A 26,620-nucleotide genomic window follows, 5' to 3' on the forward strand; every position below is an offset into this window, starting at 1 on the left:
ATGCAGCCTGTGGGCTGAAAAAGCCTTCTTTAGATTGTAAGCTCTTTTAGAATGTATGTGCTTTTGCATGCTATAATATTACAGCACCTGGTATGTGCAGTACTGCAGAAGATGACAGGTCTTGGTAAATCAATAATATCAACAGCACTCAATTGCGGGGTTGAACAACCAAGTCTCTAGAGAGTTTGGGCAAACTGGCCATCAGTCAGGACATATGTTTACACAAAGCTATGAACTTTATAAAGTCCAACATGCACAAAGGTAAAGCCAGTTTTCTCAGGAAAGCTTGCCAAATCAAAGGCGCAGCACTCACATTTGACCGCGCTCAAGTAATAGGAACATAAAGTGCATGGTAAATTTGGCTTACAGTATAAATTTTGATTACGCAGAAAGGGGAAACATTTCCTTTTAGTCTGTAAACCAACTGTGAGGAACCCTTGTAAAAGCAATACTAGATGTGAAGTTAACTGGTCATGTTTCAGTAACTGCTACCCACTTTGAGATGTGTGTGTGTTTTGGCAAAAGATTACACCTAGCCGGGCTCCAAACTCCACGGGGGAGTCCTACCAGTAAGTCCCAGATATTAGAGCCTTTAGAAATTTCTACGCAGATGGAATGGCAATCAGTAGAAGACAAACAGGTTTAGCTGTTAGAAAACCAAACCAGAAGTTTCATATTTTTAGCGTTTTCTGGCAAATCATTGATAATTAGGTGACAAACACCTGTTTTTGTGAATTCCAGATACTAATTTTTTCTTTTGTGGATTCCACATAGCAGTCACGCCGAATGCAATTCAATCTATGCATTAACCCTTTTTAGTTCATGAACTGTTTCTCACTATTGCCAACTGATATAACTTTCAGAATTGTAAGTTTACTTTTTCGTATCGTAACAATTCTATGTTCCAGATACAGGTATCAAACAGAATTTTTTACCATTGGCAAACAGGATTAAAAAAAACAAAACAATTAGTGATCAAAGTAATCTGCAAGACATGAGTACATCAGTCATTAGCAGAAACATGCTAAGAAGGGGAACAAACACGGTTTAAGTTCCTCCTATGATTTCAGTTTATTAGAGTGCCATCTGGATGTTATATCACTCTGCTATAACGTACATTTTTTTATTTTGTCTCCTAGAACTTCATGGGAGCTTTCAAGAGTTTGCAAGAAAGTGACTTGGTCACTGGTCAGTAGTTTACAAACCAAAATCCTGTGTTCTCTAGAAGGCAACAATAATTTGTAAAGGCAGATTGAGATACATGCTGTAAAATGTAGCTGCCACTTCAATATAGCAAATATCACTACCGTTACACTTCAAGGAGCATATCCCCATAACAAGTTAAATCAATCAAAGTAGTGCTAGTGCCATTCAAACACTGCACATAAAAGCCCACTTAAGTTACTTTAACCGGACCTTTATGTATCATGTTTCAGCCAAATCCAATAGATGCTTAAAAAGTGTTTCTGGGTGGTATTTAGTACCCACATTTTCACAGGATTGAATTCAGGGCCATTTAGAAATAAGGACGTTTTGACCAGTTTTTAACAAAGGGAAAGCCTAGTTGAGAAGATGCAAGGATGATAATAAAGGCACTCAAGGAATAGGCGTATAATTCTAGTGAGATGAAATGTAGAATTTTTATATTTGCCTGGCCTGTTCCATGTATTAATTTATGCCATATGACACAAAAGAATTTAAAAAAAAATTATACATATATATATATATATATATATATATATATATATATATATATATATATTTATACACACACATATATACACAGTATATATATATATATATATATATATATATATATATATGTATGTATGTAGTATAATATAAAAATTATAATACACAGAATTATGGGTGTGAATTACATGCATATGTATAAGCAAACAAATATAAGTAGTTCCACTTCAAACATTAGGGTTAAACATTCTTGCACAGGAGCCTGTCTACACATCTGTAAAATAGAAAAAAAACTGAAATTTTGAGGTTGTAACCGAACAATTCCAAAGAGCAACAGTGCCTTCTAGCGTCTAACACTTAACATTACAGCTTTCTGCATTTTAAATTATAAAATGACAAGGAGGCAAAATTATAATCAAATATGAAAATCTATATCCCAATGCATTACCTGCATCATTGCCCATCTCACTGACTATGCACTGCAAAAGCTTCAGTACCTAAATGAGAATTCTGATTTAATTAAAAAAGCAGAATACGGTTTTAAAATAAGTAGCTGCCAAAATTACCAAAAAAATGGTCTAAAATCTAAATTTTTTAACTGGGAGGGCAGAATATAACCCTAACACTCCAGTCACATCAAGCCCGACTTTAAAATCGTGCGACTTACAGTGAAGTTGTATGATTTCAAAGTCGGGGGACATGCCGATTTCAAGTGCAGTTTGCAAGACATCTGACACAGATGTCTATGCAAATCACACAAAAAGTAGTGCATGTATTACTTTAGAAATTCAGAACCGCACCAGTTTGACCGTTGTAATTGTGGACAATAGGGTGCGACTTGGCATGTGATTTGCAAGTTGCCTGGCATGCCAAATCGCACCCGAAGTGACCAGAGGCTTAAGTAATGAGAGACAGACTTATGGTATATAAAGTCCCTTTACAGCTATAATAATATTTGTGCCCCAAAATACAGGAATTCTGGCAGGAGATAATACAACAAATAGTTGAGATTACGAGGGAAAGTATATTAGAAGACCCGTGGGTGTGTCTATTTCATAATACTGATCTAAAAACGACACAATATAAGAACACAATGATACCCCATCTAATTAATGCAACAAAAGAGTTGATCCCTAAATTCTGGAAGGCCCAAAAGACCCCTAAAATAAAAGACTGAATAAAAAGGGTAGAACTTATATACAGGAATGAAGAACTATAGTTTAGTGGAGAAGATAAAATGGATAATTTCAGAAAAATCTGAGGAAAGTGGGGACAGTTTAAAACTACACAGAGATTTGTAGAGCAGATGGAGTAGAAGAAAAAAGAGAAATATAGGAATGAGAAGTAAGGGGTAAAAAGTTGACACAACGATAAGAAGATACAAAGGAGTCAGAGGAAGATAGTACAGGTGAGGGAAAAATACTAGAAGAAAAAAGGCAGTGAAATTTGGGGAAAAGTAAGGGGGGGGGGGGTAGTGAAAATTGTAATAAATGTTTGATTATGTATTAATGTATTTATGTTATATTGGTTTTGTATTCAATAAATATAATGAATAAATAAAAAATCAGCAAAAAAATAAAAAATTTTAATATTTGGAAGAATTAAAAAAAATTAAAAAAGTAAGAGCACTGTGTGGCTCCTCTTCCTCAGAAAATCAGTGGGCACAGACACAACATGGCCCCCAAAGACTCCTAATGGTTTCAAAGTAGGGTGGGCACAGTAGCAAGGGAAGCTTTTCCTATATCACTTTTGCTAAAGCTTAGCCCAATCCTAACACTAAATATAATGGTTTTAGGTAAATGTTACATTCATTTTGTTTGGGTTTATACATTTTAAACAGATATCTTGCATATGTTTTTACAACCTATATAAAATGGTTGTGTTAGAAATATATAAATGCTTCAAATGACACAGAGTACTGTGGCTTTAATAAAGAGAGAGGACAACAGAAGCTGTTTACCTTCAGGCTCTCTTACCCAGATTGAAACTTTGTAAGGAGCCTGCATATAGGTGGGATGAGAGAGAGGAAAATGCATACTTTTTTTTTTTTTACTTTATTTGAAGTGTCACATATTTACACTTCAGAGCTGATTCACGCATGTGCGGTGTGGATTGAAGCTCATGTTTCACAGTTAATTGACACAATAGTTGTTTATTGGTTCAGGTCAGGTTTAGATAAGATTCAGGACAGGTTTAGATCAGGTTCAGGACAGGTTTAGATCAGGTTCAGGTCAGGATTTTATCCTGTTCACAACCGATGACATATGCGGTTTAGAAACGGTTACCATAGAAGTCAATTGCCTGTAATCCGCCCTTGAACCGGACCACATTGCTCAGGAATCGGACATGACTCTTTTTCAATGAGCACTGAATCCGCACTGCCAATGCACATGACATATTTGAACAAGCACCATAGGAAGCAAGATTATTTCACATGTTATGCGGATTGGATGCAGTTCATATATGTGAACCGGAACTTATTCATGTTTCAGTATAGTAGCACGTTGCGGTGAAATGCGGTCCTGTCCAGTGTGCTGCAGAAAATTGCAGACATGTTGCATTTTTCTACACTGCACATCATACCAGAGTTGTGGTGTGAACAGGGCACATGGAAAAAGATTGTTTTTTATGTGCCCTTGTAGTGTCCTGCATCTATCTAATGTGGAAAAATGAAGGTCACCACGTGTAGTGTGAACTGGCCCTGACTTATTCAGTGCTTTTCAGCTGGAGCTATAGAACTCTGTAAACAGCAGGCCTTTTTTAACAAAGGAGTAAAAGAGAGTCGTATGAAATGGAGCCATGAGCTGTTGGCTGGATATGAGAGAGAAACATTCATGCCAGGGGCGGACTGACCATTTGGAAACTCGGGCACTGCCCGAGGGCCCAGGGTCAGTAGGGGGCCCCATGAGATGCCCCTGGTACCTTTTTCATAGGCTTTTTTGAGTTTGGGCAAGGACACAGGGGCCCCATGAGTTATCAGTCCGCCCCTGATTCATGCAATATTTCAAATAACTGCCAAACTCCCAGCAGTTCATATCCCCTTCCCAGTCTGCTCAGATACCAGGATTGATAAAAGAAAGCTTCAAACCACCTTGCTGAAGCTCACGTAGGCCATTGACTCCTTCCCTACCCCATGTTACAGTACTGAGCCAAGCACTAGGTACCTAGCACTTTCACATGAAGGGGAGTGGGATCACTCATATCAAATGGCTGAACTCATTCAGGTCTTCATACTGCGTAGTCCAAGAGCAAAGAAAGGTGAATATACGCTACTGTAAAGAACGGAGTTAAAATGTTTTGTTTCTGTTTTTCTGAGTCCCCCTTGTAAAATTGTTTTACTACCTCTGGATCCAACAGGGTGAAATTCTGCTTGTTCTGCAGTGCAATCTATTGCAGCATTGTCACCCTGTAGATCAGTGGTTCTCAACCTGTGGGTCGCGACCCCTTTGGGGGTCGAATGACCCTTTCACAGGGGTCCCCCTAAGACCATCAGAAAACACATATTTCCGATGTGTAAAGAGCAGCTACTGTGTAGAAAGCAGCTGCTGTGTTGAAAGCAGCTACTCTGTTAAAAGCAGCTACTGTGTTGAAAGCAGCAGTATTGGAGGTAAAACGACACTCATGAATTATAATTACTGGGTAAATAATTTTATGGTTGGGGGTCACCACAACATGAGGAACTGTATTAAAGGGTCACGGCATTAGGAAGGTTGAGAACCACTGGTTAAGACTGAAATGTATTGTAATTGTACTGTCTCCCTTATATTGTAAAGCGCTGCGCAAACTGTTGGCGCTATATAAATCCTGTATAATAATAATAATAATTTTGATACACAATTGTGGCTTCTCTGCAAATACTAGGTTTGTTTGCTGTTCATCAGCAAGTGACAGGTAGTCTTTAACTTCTGACAGATATTGCTACTTGATGCTAGTAGCTAAGAAATAAGCAAAGTATAAGATTTCATAGACCACTGAGACTTTGTATAAGGTGACAGCCAATACAGAACATCCCATTCAGCATTCCTATTTATTTTTAAACTACAGCAACTGCCCTGCCATGGTCACAATAAGCTCAATTTGCTAAACTATGTTGTTCAAGTTGTCTTACCCCTGGTTCACATCTATGTGGCCGCGCGGGTCGCGTTTTGCACGGGCGCGAGAGCCCAATCATTTGAATGGACTCCCGTGCCCGTGACACGCAGGGAAAGAAGTCTCTGCACTTCTTTGGAAAAACCAGCCTGCACAGGAACCTCGGTTCCCAGTACGGTTGTGTTTTCCAGTGCGGGCGGCGAGCCATTAGAACTAATGGCACCCGCCCGCGGGTCCGCATTTCTCTGTGCGGGTGGTGATTTTCGTGCGGATCCGCTGTGGCACCACCAGCACAGATGTGAACCTAGGGTAAGGGTCCATTGTGAGTGGTTATACCAGTGCAGACCCATCCCATGACAAGGCAAAATGCCTTGTCTCCTGTGTGCCCGATTCACACCACTGCGTTGCGGTGATGTTTGGGCACAGAGCGCTGAAAAAGAGTAGTATGTGCACTACTTTTTTGCAGCGCACTCAGCACAGCACAGCGGCCAACTGAACTTAATGAAATATCTGTGTGACATTTCAATAAAGTTTGTTTTAAAAAAGAACAATGCGGTACAGAGCAGTGACTCCCGCCGCACCGCATACCACCTGCTTTATAAGCATTATTAAAGTGGAGCTCCACCCAAAAGGGGAAGTTCCGCTTTAAGGACTGCTCCCCCGCTCTCCATTAAGGATTGGCACCTTTGAGGGGCAGGGGGAAGCGGGTACCAGAATTTGACAGGTACCTGCTCCCACTTCTGGTCATTTTGCCTAGGCGATCGTAAATGGAAGGTGTCCTCCCTCCCTCCCTGTAGTCTTTTGGGACACGTGACAGGTCCCAGAAGACTACAGAACCATTCATGAAGCGCAGTGCTACTCGCGCATGCACAGTGGGTACCTGGCTATGAAGCCGCAAGCTATCACAGCCGGGTGCCCACACTGAAGATGCCGGCCTCCTAGAATACAGGACGGCCTGTGATACGGGCTGCGGGGAACACACCACAGAACCGAGGGACAGGTAAGTGGCTGTTTTTTAAAAGTCAGCAGCTACAGTTTTTGTAGCTGCTTTTATTTTTTGACAGGGTGAGTGGAACTCCGCTTTAAGTTGTGGCTGTGAAATGTTTATTTTCATCCATGTGACTGTCATTCTGCACTCTCATTGGCTGTCTTTGCTGAATATAATTGACAATATTGAAAATAATGGTTGTTAGTAAATTGAGTCTAAAATCTTCAGAACAAAATCAAGTAGGACCCTGGTTTTCTACAATCTTAACAACATATACAAGTTGGAAATGATTCTTTTAAACAAATGTTTCACATAATACTAATAGTAATAAAAACAGCAGCAAACAGCAAATAAAGTGGAGAGAATTAAACTTTGAAACTATGAAAATCTGCAGTTAAAAGTACGCACTAATAAGAAATAGAACATAAGCATTAAAGCAGGCTATAAGGGCTGAGTGTCTCTATCTTTTACCCTAACAAGCATCCTCTGCACCTGGTTGCCCTCTAGCTATTTCCCTACAGAATCCGATCCCCTGGGGTCAGTGTAATTTCTGGTATAAACACTTTCCATGGCAACCTCATTCCACTACTTCTGAAAAACATTAGCAGTCAGCTGACTGTCACACAGCTGGCAATGTAAACGAAGCATATGATGAAAAAAATATCTACTTGCAGTGAAAACTGCACGTCGACTCCTTCAGGGGATCCAGAGATATAGTCATTAGAAAATTTGATAGAAAAGTTGAGCTTGACCCTGCCCTTCCTTAGACAATAAAGCCCTGCCTCCCCATTAGGGAAGGGTGAGATTGGGCCAAAGCTCTTTTGGCACTACTTCTCCTGGGGATCACAGGAGTGCACTTCGTTCTGCACTCCTGTGACCTGTTTTCAGCCAACACACTGAACTGACTTCACAGAGCCAGTCCAGACTGTGGATAGAACCTGACTTTAATGTCAGGATCCACTCAAATGCCTGGACTGGCAGCTGGCTGAGGCTCTTAGTGCACCGCTGGGAGCCTGAACCAGCCAATCCAACTCCCTCCACAGCCAGGAGTTTCAGTGAGTGCTGGAGGGGCAAAGCTGAGAGCTGGTGATTGACAGTTACTGGCTGTTTATTCGGTGAAGATCGAGAACTGAGCAATCAGTGGTCTTTGATCACTCAGTTCCCAATCTTAGAAGAGGAGGGGGATACATGTAGCATCTGACCGATGCTGCATCCACCTTGGTAAGTATAAATGCTTTTTTTTTTATTCACAAACTTCTCTTTTAAAGCTGAACCTAAAGCGGAACTCCACCCAAAAGGGGAAGTTTCACTTTAAGGGTTGGTCCCCCACTTCCCGTTATGGATTGGCCCCTTTGGGTACCCAAAATAGACAGGTACCCGCTCCCGCTTCTGCTGCGATTGCCTAGGTAATCAGAAGCGGATGTTGTCCTCCCACCCTCCCATCCCATAGTCTTCTGGGACAAGTGACAGGCCGCAAGCTGTTACAACCAGGTGCCCACACTGAAGATGCCAGGAACACTGGACAACCGGTGAAATAGGCTGTGGGGAGGACACCGTGGGATTGAGGGACAGGTAAGTGGCTGTTTTTCAAAGGTCAGCAACTACAGTTTTCGTAGCTGCTGACTTTTATTTGTTTACAGTTTGACAGGAACTCTGCTTTAAGGCAAATATAAAGGACACAAATGAACCACTTCTTTCTCATGCTATAGCTGAATGACAGGTACTGCATGGTCATCCAGTTTTGGGAGGGTGTCATATGACGTTCTCACTAAATGCACACATGGAGCTCTCTGTGGTCACTGTGTCCTTTGGACACAGCTGGTCACATGACATGGTAAAAGGCCAACCACAGTGGCCTTTTACCACGTGATCAGCTGTGTCCAATCACAGCTGATCACCATGTAAATACACTTGCCGGTTATTGGCAGTACCTTCCTCACGCTGTCACTGTTGCCTATAACCGGCAACTGTGAAAGCAGACTTCTACACTGAGTATCAGGGCACAGAATATCAGTGCAGCTCCAAAAGTGCCCAGCAGTGCTGCCAATCTGTGCCCGTCAGTACCGCCAGTCAATGCCACCTATCAGTGTCCTTTAGTGCTGCCTATTAGTGCCCATCAGTGCCGCATATCAGTGCCTCCTCATCAATGCCCACCAGGGCAGCCTCATCAGTGCAGTCTATCAGTGCCCATCAGTGCTGCCTCATCAATGCATATCAGTGAAGGAGAAAAATTACCTGTTTGCAAAAATGTATAATTTTGTTTTCAACATATTCAGTCTTTTTCATTTGTTTAGCAAAAAATAAAGCACCCAATGGGGATTAAATACCACCAAAAGAAAGCTCTATTTGTTTGAAAAAAATTATAAACATTTCACAATGGGTACAGTGTTGCATGACCGTGCAAATGTCATTCAAAGTGTGACAGAGCTGAAAGCTGAAAATTGGCCTGGGCAGGAAGGGGGTGAAAGTGCCTGGTAGGCAAGTGGTTAATGCAACTTTGTAAGTATTGAATACATTATTATAAAGATATATTTTAAACACAAGCATTGTGAGTACCAAAAGTTGTCTTAGTATCAGCCTGTAAAGCAGGGCTGGATTATGATAGGAGGAAGCAGCACAAATATCCATTCAGTTAAGATAAGAAATGATTAAAACCCCTGTCAGGTATTTTTCCTTGCCATCTGTATATTTTTTTGTGAGATTTCCCCTTCCTTGAGAGAAGGAATCTCTCCAAAGTGAGGGAAATGCCCTCTTAGGTCCCTTTCACACGGGGCGGAATCCGCTTGTTTCTGCGTGCTCCGCTCTGAGGGGGATCAGCAAACAGATCTTCTGCTAAGCAGAAGATGACCAAATGACAGGTTCGTGTCTGCTCCGATAATGCACAGCAGACACAGACACAGTCTGCTCTATAGGCGATCTGGTGTAAGCAGATTGGCTGTCCATTTACACTCGACTGCCCTCCGATCCAATCCGCCTAAACAAAGAGAACCGGATCCCCTTCTTTTTTTTAGCAGATCGGATTGGAGGTAGGCAAATGTAAACAGACACAAGTCCGTGTGAAAGGGACCGTAGGCAGTTGCCACAGGAACAAGTACCCCTACTAAAAGATTTCCCTTCAATTCCTAGTCTGGTGACATCTTTATAGTTTTGCTCACTTGGTGACTCACAGTGGTCACCAGGACTATTAGGAATGCAGACAGCAAAATAAAAACAAAAAAAAAAAAAACAAAAGTGGTTCTAATTACTAACCACATAAAAGTTGGCTTTAGATAAATTTTAATGTTTTCAATCATGCCAAGATTTGCATATAATTTTAGCTACTCTGGATCCTGTTACTGTTTGGACAGGCTAGATGTACCTTCTGCAAATGTGTTTTTTCCTTACAAGCGCAGTTGGAATCACCCATTTGTCTGAATATTAAATAAAACCAAGTCCACTCATCTAATTATCATTAACCATTTTACATAGATTGTTTAGCTTCAGGAGGTCATGGAGCCATCCAACAGTTAATGTGAACAGTAAACCCTTTCCTTGAGCCGGAGAGCCCCTGACATAACTGATCTCAGGATTTCACTTTGGCAGGGTCAATGCCAACACAGTGCCAAGAATCAAAAGCTTTTTGGAAAGCAGAACGTAGCAGACTCGCAAAGAGGAGCAGTATTAAGTGTGTCTTTGGCAGTGATTAACAGGGACTCCAGTGGCTTGGCATCACGTATACTGTTTGAGTAACAGACAAATTCCAGCACCTGTTAGAGGCTTGGTGGAAGGGAGATGTCTCTTTATTCAGGGAAAGGATCCTCAACTAATGTTATTTTTCTCCAAATGCTCGCTCCTCTCTGTGTATTTTTTAAAATTCATCCTGTCCATCAAGTTGTCAGTCCTCTTTACAGGAATGCTAATATTCCATAGAAAAACACACAGAAGCCTTGGAAGGGTTGTGACCACTACTTTCCGAGAACATATGTTCCTGTGAATCGCACTCACCGCAAGACGTCAAGACTATACAGCAATTCATCAAAGTGTGGTTGTGTTTAAAGGCTCATCAGCTGAAACCAGAAATCCCGTACAAATAAAGACATATTTCAATTAAAGAATAAAGGGAGGAGGTAGCAAATATTATTGTATGTGTGGTGGCTGGAACCTGGCGCAAGTTGGGCACAGCTCCACAGAGAATATTTAACCACAGGTACCTGCAGAAGTATCGTTTCACTTCAAAAAGGCCCAGTAAAGCAACCGCAGACTGGGAGAAGATGAAGCTAAGTCTAACCGAAAACACCTATTGATTGGCTATTATTCTCAAAAAGGGGTTACAAACCATGGTTTCTGGGCACATTGTTGTCTATCTTCAAGATGCCAATGCCTGAAAGATTGCCTTGCTTGCTTCCTTAATTTATCTGGATAGTGATTAGGTACAGTATGTGTTGATTTAGAATGACAATGGACTCAATTCACCAGGTGAATACAGCATGATTATTTGCGTTAAAATAACTCATGCAGTAAATATCTCAGGAACATGCAATTCACATTAAATAACGCATAAGTAATTTTTTTTATTTTGTGTTATTTAACCACTTGTCCTCCAGAAGGTTTTACCCCTTTAATGATTACGTCATTTATTTTGCTGTGCAGCACTGTGCTACTTTAACTGGTAATTGCTCGGTTATGCAACACTGTACCCAAATGAACTTAAGTGTATATTAATTGACTTGTGTGAAAGTTATAGTGTCTACAAACTATGGTATATATATATATATACATACATACATACATACATACACACATACACTGCTCAAAAACTTAAAGGAACACATTGAAAACACATCAGATCTGAATGGGGAAAAATATCATGCTGGATATCTATACTGATGGACTGGGTAATGTGTTAGGAACGTAAGGATGGCCCATAGTTTGATGGAAATGAAAATTATCAATCCACAGAGGACTGAATTCAAAAACACCCCGAAAATCAAAGTGAAAAAAGTATGCAGCAGGCTAGTCCACTTTGCTGAAATTTCATTGCAACAACTCAGAATGGTACTCAGTAGTTTGTATGGCCCCCACGTGCTTGTATGCATGCCTGACAATGTCGGAGTATGCTCCTAATGATACGACGGATGGTGTCCTGGGATATTTCCTCTCAGATCTGGACCAGGGCTTCACTGAGCTCCTGGACAGTCTGAGGTGCAACCTGGTGGCGTCAGATGGACCAAAACATGATATCCCAGAGGTGTTCTGTTGGATTTAGGTCAGGCCAGCGTGGGGGCCATTCAATGGTATCAATTCCTTCATCCTCCAGGAACTGCTTACATATTCCCGCCACATGAGGCCGGGCATTGTCGGGCACCAGGAGGAACCCAGGGCCCTCTGCACCAGCGTAGGGTCTGACAAAGGGTCCAAGGATTTCATCCCGATACCTAATGGCAGTCAGGGTGCCATTGTCTAGCCTGTAGAGGTCTATGTGTCCCTCCATGGATATGCCTCCCCAGACCATCACTGACCCACCACCAAAACGGTCATGCTGAACAATGTTACAGGCAGCATAATGTTCTCCACGGCTTCTCCAGACCCTTTCATGTCTGTCACATGTGCTCAGGGTGAACCTGATATCATCTGTGAAAAGCACAGGGCGCCAGTGGCGGACCTGCCAATTCTGGTGTTCAATAACAAATGCCAATCCAGCTCTATGGTGCTGGGAAGTGAGCACAGGGCCCAATAGAGGACATAGGGCCCTCAGGCCACCCTCATGAAGTCTGTTTCTGATTGTTTGGTCAGAGACATTCACACCAGTGGCCTGCTGGAGGTCATTTTGTAGGGTTCTGGCAGTGCTCATCCTTTTCATCCTTGCACAAAAGAGCAGATACCGGTCCTGCTGATAGGTTAAGACCTTTTACGGCCCTGTCCAGCTCTCCTAGAGTAACTGCATGTCTCCTGGGATCTCCTCCATGCTCTTGAGACTGTGCTGGGAGACACAGCAAACCTTCTTACAATGGCATGTATTGATGTGCCATTCTGGGGGAGTTGGACTGCCTGTGCAAGCTCTGTAGGGTTAAGGTATCGCCTCATGCTACCAGCAGTGACACTGACCCTAGCCAAATGCAAAACTAGTGAAACAGTCAAAAAAGATGAGAAGGGAAAAAAATGTCAGGGGCCTCCACCTGTAAAACCATTGCTGGTTTGGGGGGCCATCTTATTGTTACCGATATAGTGCACCTGTTGTTAATTTCATTACCACCAAAGCAGCTGAAACTGATTAACAACCCCCTCTGCTGCTTAACTGACTAGATCAAAATCCCAGGAGTTTAATTGACTTGATGCCATACTCTGATTAAAAAGTGTTCCTCTCATTTTTTTGAGCAGTGTATGTGTGTGTGTATATATATATATATATATATATATATATATCTGCATAAAATTCCAATATATATATATATATATATATATATATACATACATACAGTGAGGAATAGAAGTATTTGAACACCCTGCGATTTTGCAAGTTCTCCCACTTAGAAATCATGGAGGGGTCTGAAATTCACATTGTAGGTGCATTCCCACTCTGAGAGACCGAATTAAAAAAAAAAATCAGGAAATCACATTGTATGATTTTTAAAGAATTTATTTGTCTTGCACTGCTGAACATAAGTATTTGAACACCTAAGAAACAGCAAGAATTCTGGCTCTCAAAGACCTGTTACTGTGCCTTTAAAAAGACCATCCCCAACTCCACTCAATAATCTAACTTAGTAGCACCTGTCTGAGCTCTTTAAAGTCACCTGTCCACCCCACAGTAAGCCAGACGCCAACTACTACCATGGACAAGACCAAAGAGCTGTCAAAAGACACCAGAGACAAAAGTGTGGACCTCCACAAGACTGGAAAGGGCTACGGGGCAATTGCCAAGCAGCTTGGTGAATATAGATCAACTGTTGGAGCAATTGTTAGAAAATGGAAGAGGCTAAAGATGACTGTCAGTCTCCCTCGGACTGGGGCTCCATGCAAGATCTCACCTCGTGGGGTATCACTGATGATAAGAAAGGTGAGGAATCAGCCCAGAACTACAAGGGAGGAGCTGGTCAATGACATGAAGAGAGCTGAGACCACAGTTTCAAAGGTCACTGTCGGTAGAACACTACGCCATCATGGTTTCAAAGCATGTATTGCACGGAAGGTTCCCCTGCTCAAGTCATCACATGTCCAGGCCCAGAGAAGAAACAGACAGACTGCTGACTGCTGACCTGTGTACAGAGTCCTATGTGTTTGTAAGCAAAGGACTCTCTGCTGTAATTGGATACAGTATCATCATCAATCAGCAAGGTATCAGCCATAAATTACAACAGGTGCATGCATGCGCGCCCTTAACAAGCTCAAGCTGGATGACGTGCATGCACATGAACTAGTTAATGTGTGTTTTTGCACATTATTCTACGGCAGACTAGCTGCAGTAAGAACTGAAACACTACCATGATTCCATGGACACTTCCATGATTGCTCAATGATGTTACAAGGGAGTAGGGCTACCCAGTGACATAATTGATGAGTCATGGTTATTAGGATGTCAGCGGGGGCCGGCTCCTTAACAACCAGCTAGAAATTGAATACATTCTTTAAACAACATGTGGCAAGACATTTAACAAATGTATCTGTTTACTTTATTTAGTCAATTGACTTTTAGACAAGTTTATGCAGTATTTACCGAGAGTTTTTAATTTTCGCAGTAAATACCGCATAATCCTATAGTGAACTGAGATTTTCCATTTCGTATCTGGCATACAGGTACAATGTGTCACATGATCCAAATATCGCATGCGATATCCTTTAGTGAACTAAGCCCATTGCTTGATGATGTCATTGCATATGTACATTTGTAAACCTTCTTTGGCAATGTCAAAGGGAGCCTCAAAAATCGCAGCTACAATGAGCTGAAGATTACAGCTCCACTCATCTGTAGTACCTTCTCATAAAAAAGGATTTGTAAAAAATAAAACAAAATATTTTAACTGAACAACTTTAAAGAATACATTTATAATATGGTCTTCACTTTTCATCTACAATTCTTTCTCTATTTATAGTCACAGTTCTAAATTGTGCTGTGCGCGTATTTTTTTTATTAAATAAAATTTTAAGGTGCAGAATAAAAAAAAGGAGGGAGGAATAGGTTACATGGGGGGTGTGTTATACCTCAACCAATGGTAATCAACACAAGTACAAAAAAAAAAACAATTTCCAGGCAGCAAAGAAAATTTCAATCTTAAACCCAAACACCTAAGAGCAACTAAACACTAACAGTGATTCACACCTAAAAGCCAATTAAATTAATAAAATGCAGCACTCCACAATTATTGACCATGGATGCAGATTTTTCCAATTTAATTTACGTTTATGCATTGCAATTTTGCTGATGTAAATGCAGCTGTGTGCATGGGCCCATACAATACAATATAGCTGCATTCAGACTCTTGAAAAACTATAGAATATACAAACCTGAAGGTAGCATTTTAATGTTTATGTACGTTAGCCCTAAGACACACTAGCTGCATATTTAAAGTGATACTAAAGGTTTTTTTATTTTTATTTTTTTTTTAAAATAACAAACATGTTATACTTACCTGCTCTGTGCAGAGGTTTTGCACAAAGCTGCACCGATCCTCCTCTTCTTGGGTTCCCCGCCAGCACTTTTGGCCCCTCCCCCCTGAGCAGTGCCCCCACAGCAAGTCACTTGCTATGGGAGCACTGGTGTCTGCTTGCTCCTGAGCCCCGCTCTGCATCCATAAGACACAGCAGAGCGCAGCTTGGGCCCGCCCCCCACTTCACAAGCTGTGATTGACAGCAGCAACCAATGGCTCCCGCTGGTATGTCATTGTCAATTAGGAGTATTTATTAGGGGGGACTGAGGGGGCTGCTGCACACTGAAGGTTTTTTTACATTCATGCATAAAAAGCATGAAAGTAAAAAACCTTCAGCCTTTAGAACCACTTTAACAAATACATATTGAAACTCACTTTCTCGTTTAGCACAGCTTGGCTAATTCTATTTAGTGTACATACACTTCCAGTAAAAGAAAAAAATATTTATATAGTCTAGGCCAGGAAGTCACAATAAAGTTAAGAATGATGAAAAGGGGAAAAGAAAGGCAATAAATTATTACCAAGAAAAAAATAAAAGCACAGCAAATATGTACACGAAGAAAATGTGTTATCATCAACCTCACACTTTAAATAAAATAACTGTTTTCCTGATAATTTATCTAGTAAATAATATTGGTTCTTACCAATACCACTGTTGGCTCCGGTAACAATGATGACTTTCGCTGAGAGATCACAACCCTGCAGAGTGTCCATAGCAGTGGTGCTCCCATCATACTTCTGCCTTGTGTTCATCTCCCCAGCCTGATCTTCTACAGTGAAGGCAAGTCTTGGATCCAGGTAAGTAGTCCTTTTATTTAGGTGGCTGCAGTAGTGAAAAATCATGTGAGAATCCTGACATATTTGTCACTATTTTTCGCTCAATAGGTTTTCTGTCTTAGTCGGTTATTCAATCCTAATTTAACTGTGTTGAGAACATACAGTTGTGCTCAAACATTTGCATACCCTGTCAGAAATTGTGAAAGTTTGGCATTGATATTGAAAATATCGCTGATCGTACCAAAAAAGTGATAGTGATCATATGAAGCCATTTATTATCACATAGTTTTTGGCTCCTTTTTAAATCAATAATGATAACATAAATCACCCGAATAGCCCTGATCAAAAGTTTACATACCCTGGAATGTATGGCCTTGGTACAGACACACAAGGTGACACACAAAGGTTAAAATGGCAATTAAAGGTTCATTTCTCACATCTGTGGCTTTTTAAATTGCAATTAGTGTCTGTGTATAAATAGTCAATGAGTTGATGAGAGGACCATTCACTAAGTGCTCACGCATGCGCAGTGGGAAGCAAGCTGTGGAGCTACAAGGCGTCACACCCATTTTTCCTTAGTTAACATGCTGGTGCCGGGGACCTGAAGACTGGTGAAGAACTGGCTTGGGCGAGGATGGCATTGGATCCCTGGACAGGTGGGTGTGCTTTTATAAAAGTCTGCAGCTACAGTATTTGCAGCTGCTAACTTTTAATTGTTTTGGGGAAGACTGAAGCTCCTCCTATACAGGAGAATGTCATCCAAGTACAAGGATAGTTTTTCCTCAAGTGGGTAAATGTTAATACACTTCACTATATGCTCATCTCTTATAAGGATAACCAAGGGTTCCAAGGCCATTGCAAGCAAACCAAGGGACCCCTCTGCAATGGAAAAGTGTCAGATATATTACCAAACTTATGTAGGGCCAAGAAGAGGTATTGGCATTCCATAAATTCAAAACCTTTTTCAGCATCCAAGGATTACTACCTCCTGGGCGGTTTAGGTTGGTTAAGGCCATTTCAGTAAACAGTCTCTGGATATTAATCTCGCTATCCCTACCAGGCATGAAACCAGATTGATCCCCTCCCTCCTAGATTGTAAGCTCCAAGGAGCAGGGCCCTCGAACCCCTCGTGTATTGCATTGTATTGTTATTGTACTGTCTCATGTATTGTCTCCCATTCTAATGTACAGTGCTGAGCAAACTGTTGGCACTATACAAATACTGTATAATATAATAATAATCTGCATAACCCAAAGCTGTAATAACCAAGTTCAGGCGATTCGCTAAGATAAAAGCTTAGCATTTGCAATAAGTAGAGAGATTGGGCAATCCAAGCACAAATCAGGGTACTTGCCAGGTTTAGGAACCACTAACGCCTTCCTCATAGATTCTGGTAAAGAGCCACCATTCACCATTCAAAGAGTTTAATAACATTGAGTGAAAAGGGGGAGCCAACCCTTCAGAGTACGTCAATAATTCAGCATGAAAACCATCCAGCCAGGAAGTTTTCCCAGACTGGAGGATAGAAATAGCTACCAGAACTTCCTCAAGTGTGAGAGGGGCATCAAGTCGATCTCTTTAGATAGTCAGGTGGACAAGGAAGTCAATAGTCCCAAAATACACTGCAAGAGCGGTAGGAGTAAATGTCACCTTTGAACTATAGAGAATCTGATAACAGGAAGCAAAACAGAAAAAATGTGTACAGCGGCAGTTAGGATCTCTCCAGTTAATAATTTGAGGTATACTAACAAGGGTAGATTGCTTCCTAGCTAACCATGCTAACATTTTCCCATTTTGTTCTCCTGGCTCAAAAATTCTTTGAGATTGGTGTTGAAGTCTCTTTTTAGTCATGGTCATGCAAAGAAGCACGGTCCTAGATTTCTAGTGGAAGTTATCAGAAGCCAGTCACGAGTCTGAGTATACAATTATTCTGAAGCAGAGGCCTCAGCTTCTGCCCCTGTCAGGTCATATTTCATCGCTTTCCACACCTTCCCTATTATGGACTGGTAGTGTCTCCAAGAGACCACTCTAAAGGTGTCTCATACCACCTCTGTTGGTGCGAAATAAGGGTTGAGGCTCCAAAACTCAATCAGGTTTTGTTTAAATTGTGCTTCCACTCTAGTGTCAGAAATCCAATCTTTGAATAATCTCCATAATCCATCCAAAGGGTTCACTGAGACTGCAGACCACAACAAAACTGGGACATGTTCAGAAATACCCCTAAGTAGGATAGAGATTTCTGTTACCCTGGAGAGGACAGAGTGCCCCGCAAATGCCAAATCAATGCGAGAATCCTATAAAATGCTGAGTGACATGTGAACACTTTGGTGGAAAGATGTTCACATCTCAACATATCCTTGGGATTATGTCTCTGTGTACAGATTAGTATTCACAGTGCCATCAAGAGTCAGTCTGTCCTTCCCAGGGTCAGGAGCCAGAATAAAATCGCTTATAATAATTATATTATCAGTAGAGTATTCCACAATGACAGCGATCAGTTTATACAATAATTTAAAGTATAACTAAAGGCAAAACCTTTTTTTTAGTTTTGGATAGAGTGGAGAAGGATTAATACACTTGTCAATTTGTATTGCAGGGATTTCCTCTCACTTCCGGTTTGGCTGTGGGACAAAAAGTGAAGGGATATCTCTGCAATGGGACACAGATGGCTAAAAAAAAAAAATATATGACAGGGGTTATAACCCTACCTTGCTCTATCCAAAATGAAAAAAAAAGTATTGCCTATAGTTCTACTTTAATGTGTTAGCAAACTTGTTTTGAGAAAAAAAAGTTTCCTGCTGCAAGGTAATCTCATAATGTGCTAGAATGCATCGCATGCTTTCACATTATGAAAGACTTGCCTTAGAACAAAGCCCTCCAGCAGCACACTTTCAGTGCTGCAGAAGGCTTCCATCTTCCATCTTCACCTGGTCTTCCTTCCGGGCTCCCAGGCTGCATCTGGTTGAATGGCGGAGCCACTGATGTCACCCCTGTGCATGCGCGTTGGGATTTCGGCCACGGCACACAGTTCTGAAGGAAAGGCATGGGCATGCTGTTCCTTCAGAGCACATGCACTTGTATTGTCACAAGGCTGCTGCTGTATAGAATATCTCCTAAATGGTGAACGTTTAGGAATAATTCATTTTGCCTACATGTAAGCTTTATAATAGGCTTAGTTGTAGATAAAAATCTAGAAAGTGACTTTATTACCACTTTAAGCAAGGAGGGAGGAGGAAGATACAAGCCCATGCATGCATGAATGTATTATATATCAACACCAAATCAAGCAAACTAAAAAGGGTAGAGATTTACATATCAGAATGGTCACTCCCTTAAGTAAATGGGGAGATTATTATTATTATTTAATACAGGTACTTATATAGCTCCATCAATTTACGCAGCGCTTTACATATATATATTGTACATTCACATCAGTCCCTCCCACTGACACCAATGATGGGGCACTAATCCTCCCACACACACCAATGATAGGGCACTATTCCTCCCACAGATACCAATGATAGGGCACTATTCCTCCCACAGATACCAATGATAGGGCACTATTCCTCCCACAGATACCAATGATAGGGCACTATTCCTCCCACAGATACCGATGATAGGGCACTATTCCTCCCACTGACACCAATGATGGGAGACTATTCCTCCCACTAACACCAATGATGGGGCACTATTTCTCCCACTAACACCAATTATGGGGCACTATTTCTCCCACTAACACCAATGATGGGGCACTATTACTCCCACTGACACCTATGATAGGGCACTATTCCTCCCACAGACACCGATGATGGGAGACTATTCCCTCCACTGCCACCGATGAGGGGGCACTATTCCTCCCACTGACACCAATGATGGGAGACTATTCCTCCCAAAGACACCAATGATGGGGCACTATTTCTCCCACTAACACCAATGATGGGGCACTATTACTCCCACTGACACTAATGATGAGGCACTATTCCTCCCACACACACCAATGATAGGGCACTATTCCTCCCACAGATACCAATGATAGGGCACTATTCCTCCCACAGATACCAATGATAGGGCACTATTCCTCCCACAGATACCGATGATAGGGCACTATTCCTCCCACTAACACCAATGATGGGGCACTATTTCTCCCACTAACACCAATTATGGGGCACTATTTCTCCCACTAACACCAATGATGGGGCACTATTACTCCCACTGACACCGATGATGGGAGACTATTCCCTCCACTGCCACCGATGAGGGGGCACTATTCCTCCCACTGACACCAATGATGGGGCCCAATTCCTCCCACTGACAATGATGATGTGAGACTATTCCCTCCACTGTCAGCAATGATGGGGCACTATTCCTCCAACTGACACCAATGACGGATGGGGCACTAGTCCTCCCATTTACACCAATGATGGGAGACTACTCCTCCCACCGACATCAATGATGAGGCACTAGTCTTCCCACTGACGCTAATGATGTGAGACTACTCCCTTTGTTTAGAAAGTTTGTAGATCCCTACACTAGACTACAGGTGTGATCTACATTCAGGGAAAACATGAAAGGGTTTTGATTATTTAGCGTATACCCTAACACACCTAAAGCAAACCTATCAATAAATTCAAAAGTCTGAATGAAAAAAAATCCTGTAGGCTACAATATAAATAACCAGCAAAATTTAAAAAAAGAGGGGTATTTTGGAAGAATGATCAGTCTGCTGCAAGCAAGAAGAAGAAGCATTTCATGAGTCTTTAGATCCCCTCTGTGATCATTCTGCTCAGTACAGGGTTCTGGCTGGTCACGAGAAGTAACATTGGAAATAGTTGAGGTAGTGTGATGGATTTTTTCACTGGTTGGTCCATGAGTTAAAGGCAGCAGAAGAAGGTTGTGCTATGTGACACATGGATACACACAGCCAAAAACATACAGAGCACTGAAAAGGCACCGGGGTTTCTATTATCATGTCCTCAAGGGTGGCAGCAACTTAATTCTAGAAGTAGATACTGACCCTGGCTAATATGTAAAAAAATATGGAGCTGGGCTTCTGGGGAGAAAGGCAGATGAAGGCATTGTCCACTTAACCTTCATAAATATATCTGATCCTAGGTCAATCTTTAATCCTGTGTTCTTCTGGAATCTACCGTTATGAGGTCAGGTGTCAACAGGCTTTGGACTTGTGTTTCCGGGCAAATGCAGCTTGCTATTAGATGTATTCACCGTGCATTTGAGATAAGTTTGATCAGTTTTCTAAGATCATCCAGGGTTCATTTACAGGAGCATCTGACCTCAGGGTTGCGTTTTCAGGGACATCTGACCTTAGGGGTTCATTTACAGGGGCATTTGACCCCAGGGGTTCATTTACAGGGGCATCTGATCTCAGGGATTCATTTACAGGGGCATCTGACCCCAGGGATTCATTTGCAGGGGCATCTGACCTCAAGGTTTCATTTACCGGAACATCTGACCTCAGGGTTTCATTTACAGGGACATCTGACCTCAGGGATTCATTTACAGGGACATCTGACCTCATGGATTTATTTACAGGGGTATCTGACCCCAGGGATTCATTTGCAGGGGCATCTGACATCAAGTTTTAATTTACCGGGACATCTGACCTCAGGGTTTCATTTACAGGGACATCTGACCTCAGGGATTCATTTACAGGGACATCTGACCTCAGGGATTCATTTACAGGGGTATCTGACCTCAGGGTTTCATTTTCAGGGGCATTTGACCCCAGGGGTTGATTTGCAGGGGAATCTGACCTCAGGGGTTCATTTATAGGGACATCTGACCTCAGGGTTTTTTATTTACAGGGGCATCTGATCTTAGGGGTTCATTTTCAGGGACACCTAACCCTAGAGTTTCATTTACAGAGTCATCTGATCTCAGGGGTTCATTTACAGTAGCACCTGATCTCAGGGGTTCATTTACAGTAGCACCTGATCTCAGGGGTTCATTTACAGTAGCATCTGATCTCAGGGGTTCATTTACAGTAGCACCTGATCTCAGGGGTTCATTTACAGGGGTACCTGACCTGCAGTTGACCTCCTCCCTTTTACTTACCTGAAGACACCGTCACATGATGATTCTTCTTCTTTGTATTTCCTGGAGTCCTTCTTTGGGTGTCCACATCACTGCCTGCTTGATGTGGACACCTCCTATTGGTGGAGACGACAATTCCAGCAGCCAGGTCCTCGCTCATGGCTCCAGAGGAAGGATGGGTGGTGATGTGGTGGTGATTGGAATCAAGACTGAGCAGTAAGGTAATTGATGCGCAATGCACTATTTAAATTTTTATTTTTTCATGTATTTGGGTTTTAAGCTGTGTTTGCAATCTGATATCTGACTTATTCTGATATGAAAAAAACTGTCAACACATGCATGCATACTCACTCAACAAAATACGTTTGCCCGTTTTCATCAGTTTCTTGTTCCCAACCATATGGCAGATCTGAAAGACACATAAATACTGATTAGTAATCTTCATACAGCAAAAGGTTTGTTCACATAGCCACTTTCTTCTTCTGTCTCCTGCATAATTCTTTACCTAGAGTAGAAAAAGTTCTCAGGAAAACCACAACATCCTTGGCTGTTAACAGTCAATCCCTCTGTGCTTAAATACTCTACAATACCTATATCATAAATTCAGGCAGATTTTTAAGAAATACTTCAGTTATGCATTTATAAAAAATTGTTAACTACGTTTGCTGATTGCAAATAAGGGCTCATTCACAAGTGCAGCAGGTACTGCAGCTCCTCTGAAATGCGATGCAAATGTGTTTGACAGGTGGTGAGCCTCCTCAAGTGTGAGGAAAAATCTGATGGTTTTCATTCAATTAAATCCTCCTATGTATGGTCAACCAACACAGACAAAAAGCAATGACATAATAATAATCTGCAGCATGTATGGTGACAGAAGCAATAATATATAATCGTAATGAAATACTTATATAATACCTCCCATGGTCCATGATACAAAGAGTGGCTCATGCATGAAACATTACTTCTATAATTCACCAATGTATAAAAGAAGCAACATGAGTTAAAGACAGTGAAGTCATTACCAACCTCCTGCAATTCTCTTCCGCTTTCCCGTTTTTGGGTGCTCCCACTGAGTTTTCTCATCTAAGTGGCTATTAAATGAAAAACAGAAACATTATTTTATTGCCAAATAATTCATATATTCTGGAGATTTCATTTTATTAAAGTGTATGTAAACCCAAACAAAACCTTCTTTTATTTGCTCCACTTTGCCTTGTTAAATATAACATTGGAAGAATTTTGTTATATCTGTTCAATAAGTGATCCTGCCATAAATGCATCACTGTTCTGTGTCCTTTTCACTCTGTCTCTGTTATCTCAGGAAGTGCAATCAGCCCTCCCAGTTCTTATTTTGGACTACAAAACAATTCTCTCCTATTTTAGGGAGATAAGGAGAGTGAGGGAAAGAGACTACGGACATACAACAGGAGATGACCAGAGACTGCGGATATACTACAGAAGATGACCAGAGACTGCAGACATAGTACAGGAGATGCCCAGAGACTGCGGACATACTACAGGATAGGACCAGAGACTGCGGATATACCACAGGAGATGACCAGAGACTGTGGACATAGTACAGGAGATGACCAGAGACTGCGGACATAGTACAGGAGATGACCAGAGACTGCGGACATAGTACAGGAGATGACCAGAGACTGCGGACATACTACAGGAGATGATCAGAGACTGCGGACATACTACAGGAGATGACCAGAGACTGCGGACATACTACAGGAGATGACCAGAGACTGCGGACATACTACAGGAGATGACCAGAGACTGCGGACATACTACAGGAGATGACCAGAGACTGCGGACATAGTACAGGAGATGAACAGAGACAGCAGACATAGTACAGGGGATGACCAGAGACTGCGGACATACTACAGGAGATGACCAGAGACTGCGGACATACTACAGGAAATGACCAGAGACTGCGGACATAGTACAGGAGATGAACAGAGACTGCAGACATAGTACAGGAGATGACCAGAGACTGCGGACATACTACAGGAGATAACCAGAGACTGTGGATGTACTACAGGAGATGACCAGAGACTGCGGACATAGTACAGGAGATGACCAGAGACTGCAGACATAGTACAGGAGATGACCAGAGACTGCAGACATAGTACAGGGGATGACCAGAGACTGCAGACATAGTACAGGAGATGACCAGAGACTGCAGACATAGTACAGGAGATGACCAGAGACTGCAGACATAGTACAGGAGATGAACAGAGACTGCAGACATAGTACAGGAGATGACCAGAGACTGCGGACATACTACAGGAGATAACCAGAGACTGTGGATGTACTACAGGAGATGACCAGAGACTGCGGACATAGTACAGGAGATGACCAGAGACTGCAGACATAGTACAGGAGATGACCAGAGACTGCAGACATAGTACAGGGGATGACCAGAGACTGCAGACATAGTACAGGAGATGACCAGAGACTGTGGACATAGTACAGGACATGACCAGAGACTAAAGACATAGTACAGGAGATAACCAGAGACTGCAGACATAGTACAGGAGATGACCAGAGACTACAGACCTTTAAGGAGTGGGGGGGAAGCGGGTACCCAAATTTGACAGGTACCCACTCCCACTTCGGCTGCGATCACCCTCCCTTTAGTCTTCTGGGACACGAGACTACTACCAGAAGACTACGGGGCTATTCACAAAGACAATTTCTCCTGCAGTTAAATACCCAAACGCAGGAGGATAGTGTGAATGTGGCCTTAAAGGTTCCAATAAAGCTGTCTATAGATCCTTGCTGTACACATCGCTCTCACATAATGAAGCCTGTATGTACTGGGCCTTATTAAAGAGATTACATAACCTATATTCCGGCAGCCTTCTTGTGTACTAATTAACTGACCGACATAAAATGTATGTTCTATCTCTGTTTTTAGACAAGTTATCTAGATCATCACCTATTCTAGCTATGTTCCATATATGTAAGACCGCTGTTGACTACTGTTTATAGTTGTAACTCTGTTTCTGTACTAGAAGGCGGTCGAATTTGTACTTTGTACCTAAAATATCGAAAATCTAATAAACACTTATTGAAAGAAAAAAAAGATTACATAACAGCATACAACTTTTTATCACACACTTTTAGAGATTTAGAGATTGATAATAGACTGTGGCCCTTCTTACTTTGCATAATAAACCCATCCATCCTTTGTGCTCCTTTCTTCCCATCCCGGTGGCAGCTCATCCTCACTGTCTGTATCATCCAGGCCAGCGTACTTCAGGGCTGCCATGGCACTGCGGCTGCTACAGTAATGTCAAGTTGTGAATTGTAAAGTGAATGGCTTGGGCTGCTCTGGCTTCAAGCAGTATGTAAATTCACCACCAGAGGTCTCCAGCGCTCTGTAAACAGAAAGAATTGGTTAGGACATGTACACAGAAGAGACCAGAAATGAGGAGCTCACCCTATTCACTGAAATCAGACCCTGAAAATCCCATACTCAGGGGGCCAAACAAAGGGAAAACATTTTTTCATTTTGGATACAGTAAGAGAGTACAGCAAATACAGAGTTTTCTATATAATATATATATACTGGAGTATATCTGCTGCAGCAGCTCTGCATAGAAACCAATCAGCTTCCAGGTTTTATTGCCAAAGCTTAACTGAATCAGCTGAAGTTAGAAGCTGATTGGCTGCCATGTACAGCTGCTTCAGATTCTGATGGCTCCAGTTTTAGTAAGTCTCCCCCTATATATTTGCAATAGCAGCGCACCATCCAAAGTGAGGGAATCCCGTGGTGTCACCAGAACTTGTGACCTCTTTGAAAGACTTCCCTCTATTCCTGTTTTGGTGACAACCCATTTTTACTTTTGATGACAATGGTCAACAGGACAAATAGAGAGAATGAATCTCCCTAATAAGACTCAATTGCACTTGCTTCGATTTTGACGCACATTAAAGCGCCTATCGCTTCAACATGCTTTTTTTGTGTTTGACACTTCTGTGATGCTTCATTGATGCTTTGGTGATGCTTTTTTGAAGTTGTAATGAAGCTTGGCAAATACCCTGTGTGTGTTTATTTTCGATTTGTTTTAAAGAGGTCTGGTAGAACCGCAGCTCAGTAGTACCCTCAATCAGAAAATCCCCAGTTCATTCGTACCCCTGTTCAACAGATCCCCAGTTCATTAGTACTCCTGTTCAACAGATCCCCAGTTCATTAGTACCCCTGTTCAACAGATCCCCAGTTCATTAGTACCCTTGTTCAGCAGATCCCCTGCTCAGTAGCACACCTGGCTCTGCTGATCCCCTACTAAGTAGTAACCCCCAGCTCTGCTGGTCCCCTGCTCAATAGTACCCCCAGCTCTGCTGATCCCCCACTAAGTAGTAACCCCCAGCTCTGCTGGTCCCCTGC

The 26,620-nt window shown here is 41.9% G+C and overlaps 1 protein-coding gene across 1 annotated transcript in view; it reads right to left on the reverse strand.

The window, feature by feature from the left end:
- Positions 1 to 26,620, reverse strand: part of WWOX (WW domain containing oxidoreductase) — a 1,232,324-nt gene that overhangs the window by 1,195,882 nt on the left and 9,822 nt on the right. The window contains exons 2-5 of the mRNA XM_089689818.1: positions 25,395 to 25,610; positions 23,248 to 23,312; positions 22,573 to 22,630; positions 16,038 to 16,216 (exon numbers count right to left, since the gene is read on the reverse strand). Coding sequence (XP_089545944.1) covers positions 16,038 to 16,216; positions 22,573 to 22,630; positions 23,248 to 23,312; positions 25,395 to 25,501 — 409 coding nt within the window. The 5' untranslated portion in view covers positions 25,502 to 25,610. The remainder of the gene's footprint in view (positions 1 to 16,037; positions 16,217 to 22,572; positions 22,631 to 23,247; positions 23,313 to 25,394; positions 25,611 to 26,620) is intronic.

This window comes from Staurois parvus, unplaced genomic scaffold (genome assembly GCF_062004578.1).
Source record: "Staurois parvus isolate SC_StPar_1 unplaced genomic scaffold, SC_StPar_1.0 ptg000498l, whole genome shotgun sequence".
Lineage (NCBI taxonomy): Eukaryota > Metazoa > Chordata > Amphibia > Anura > Ranidae > Staurois > Staurois parvus.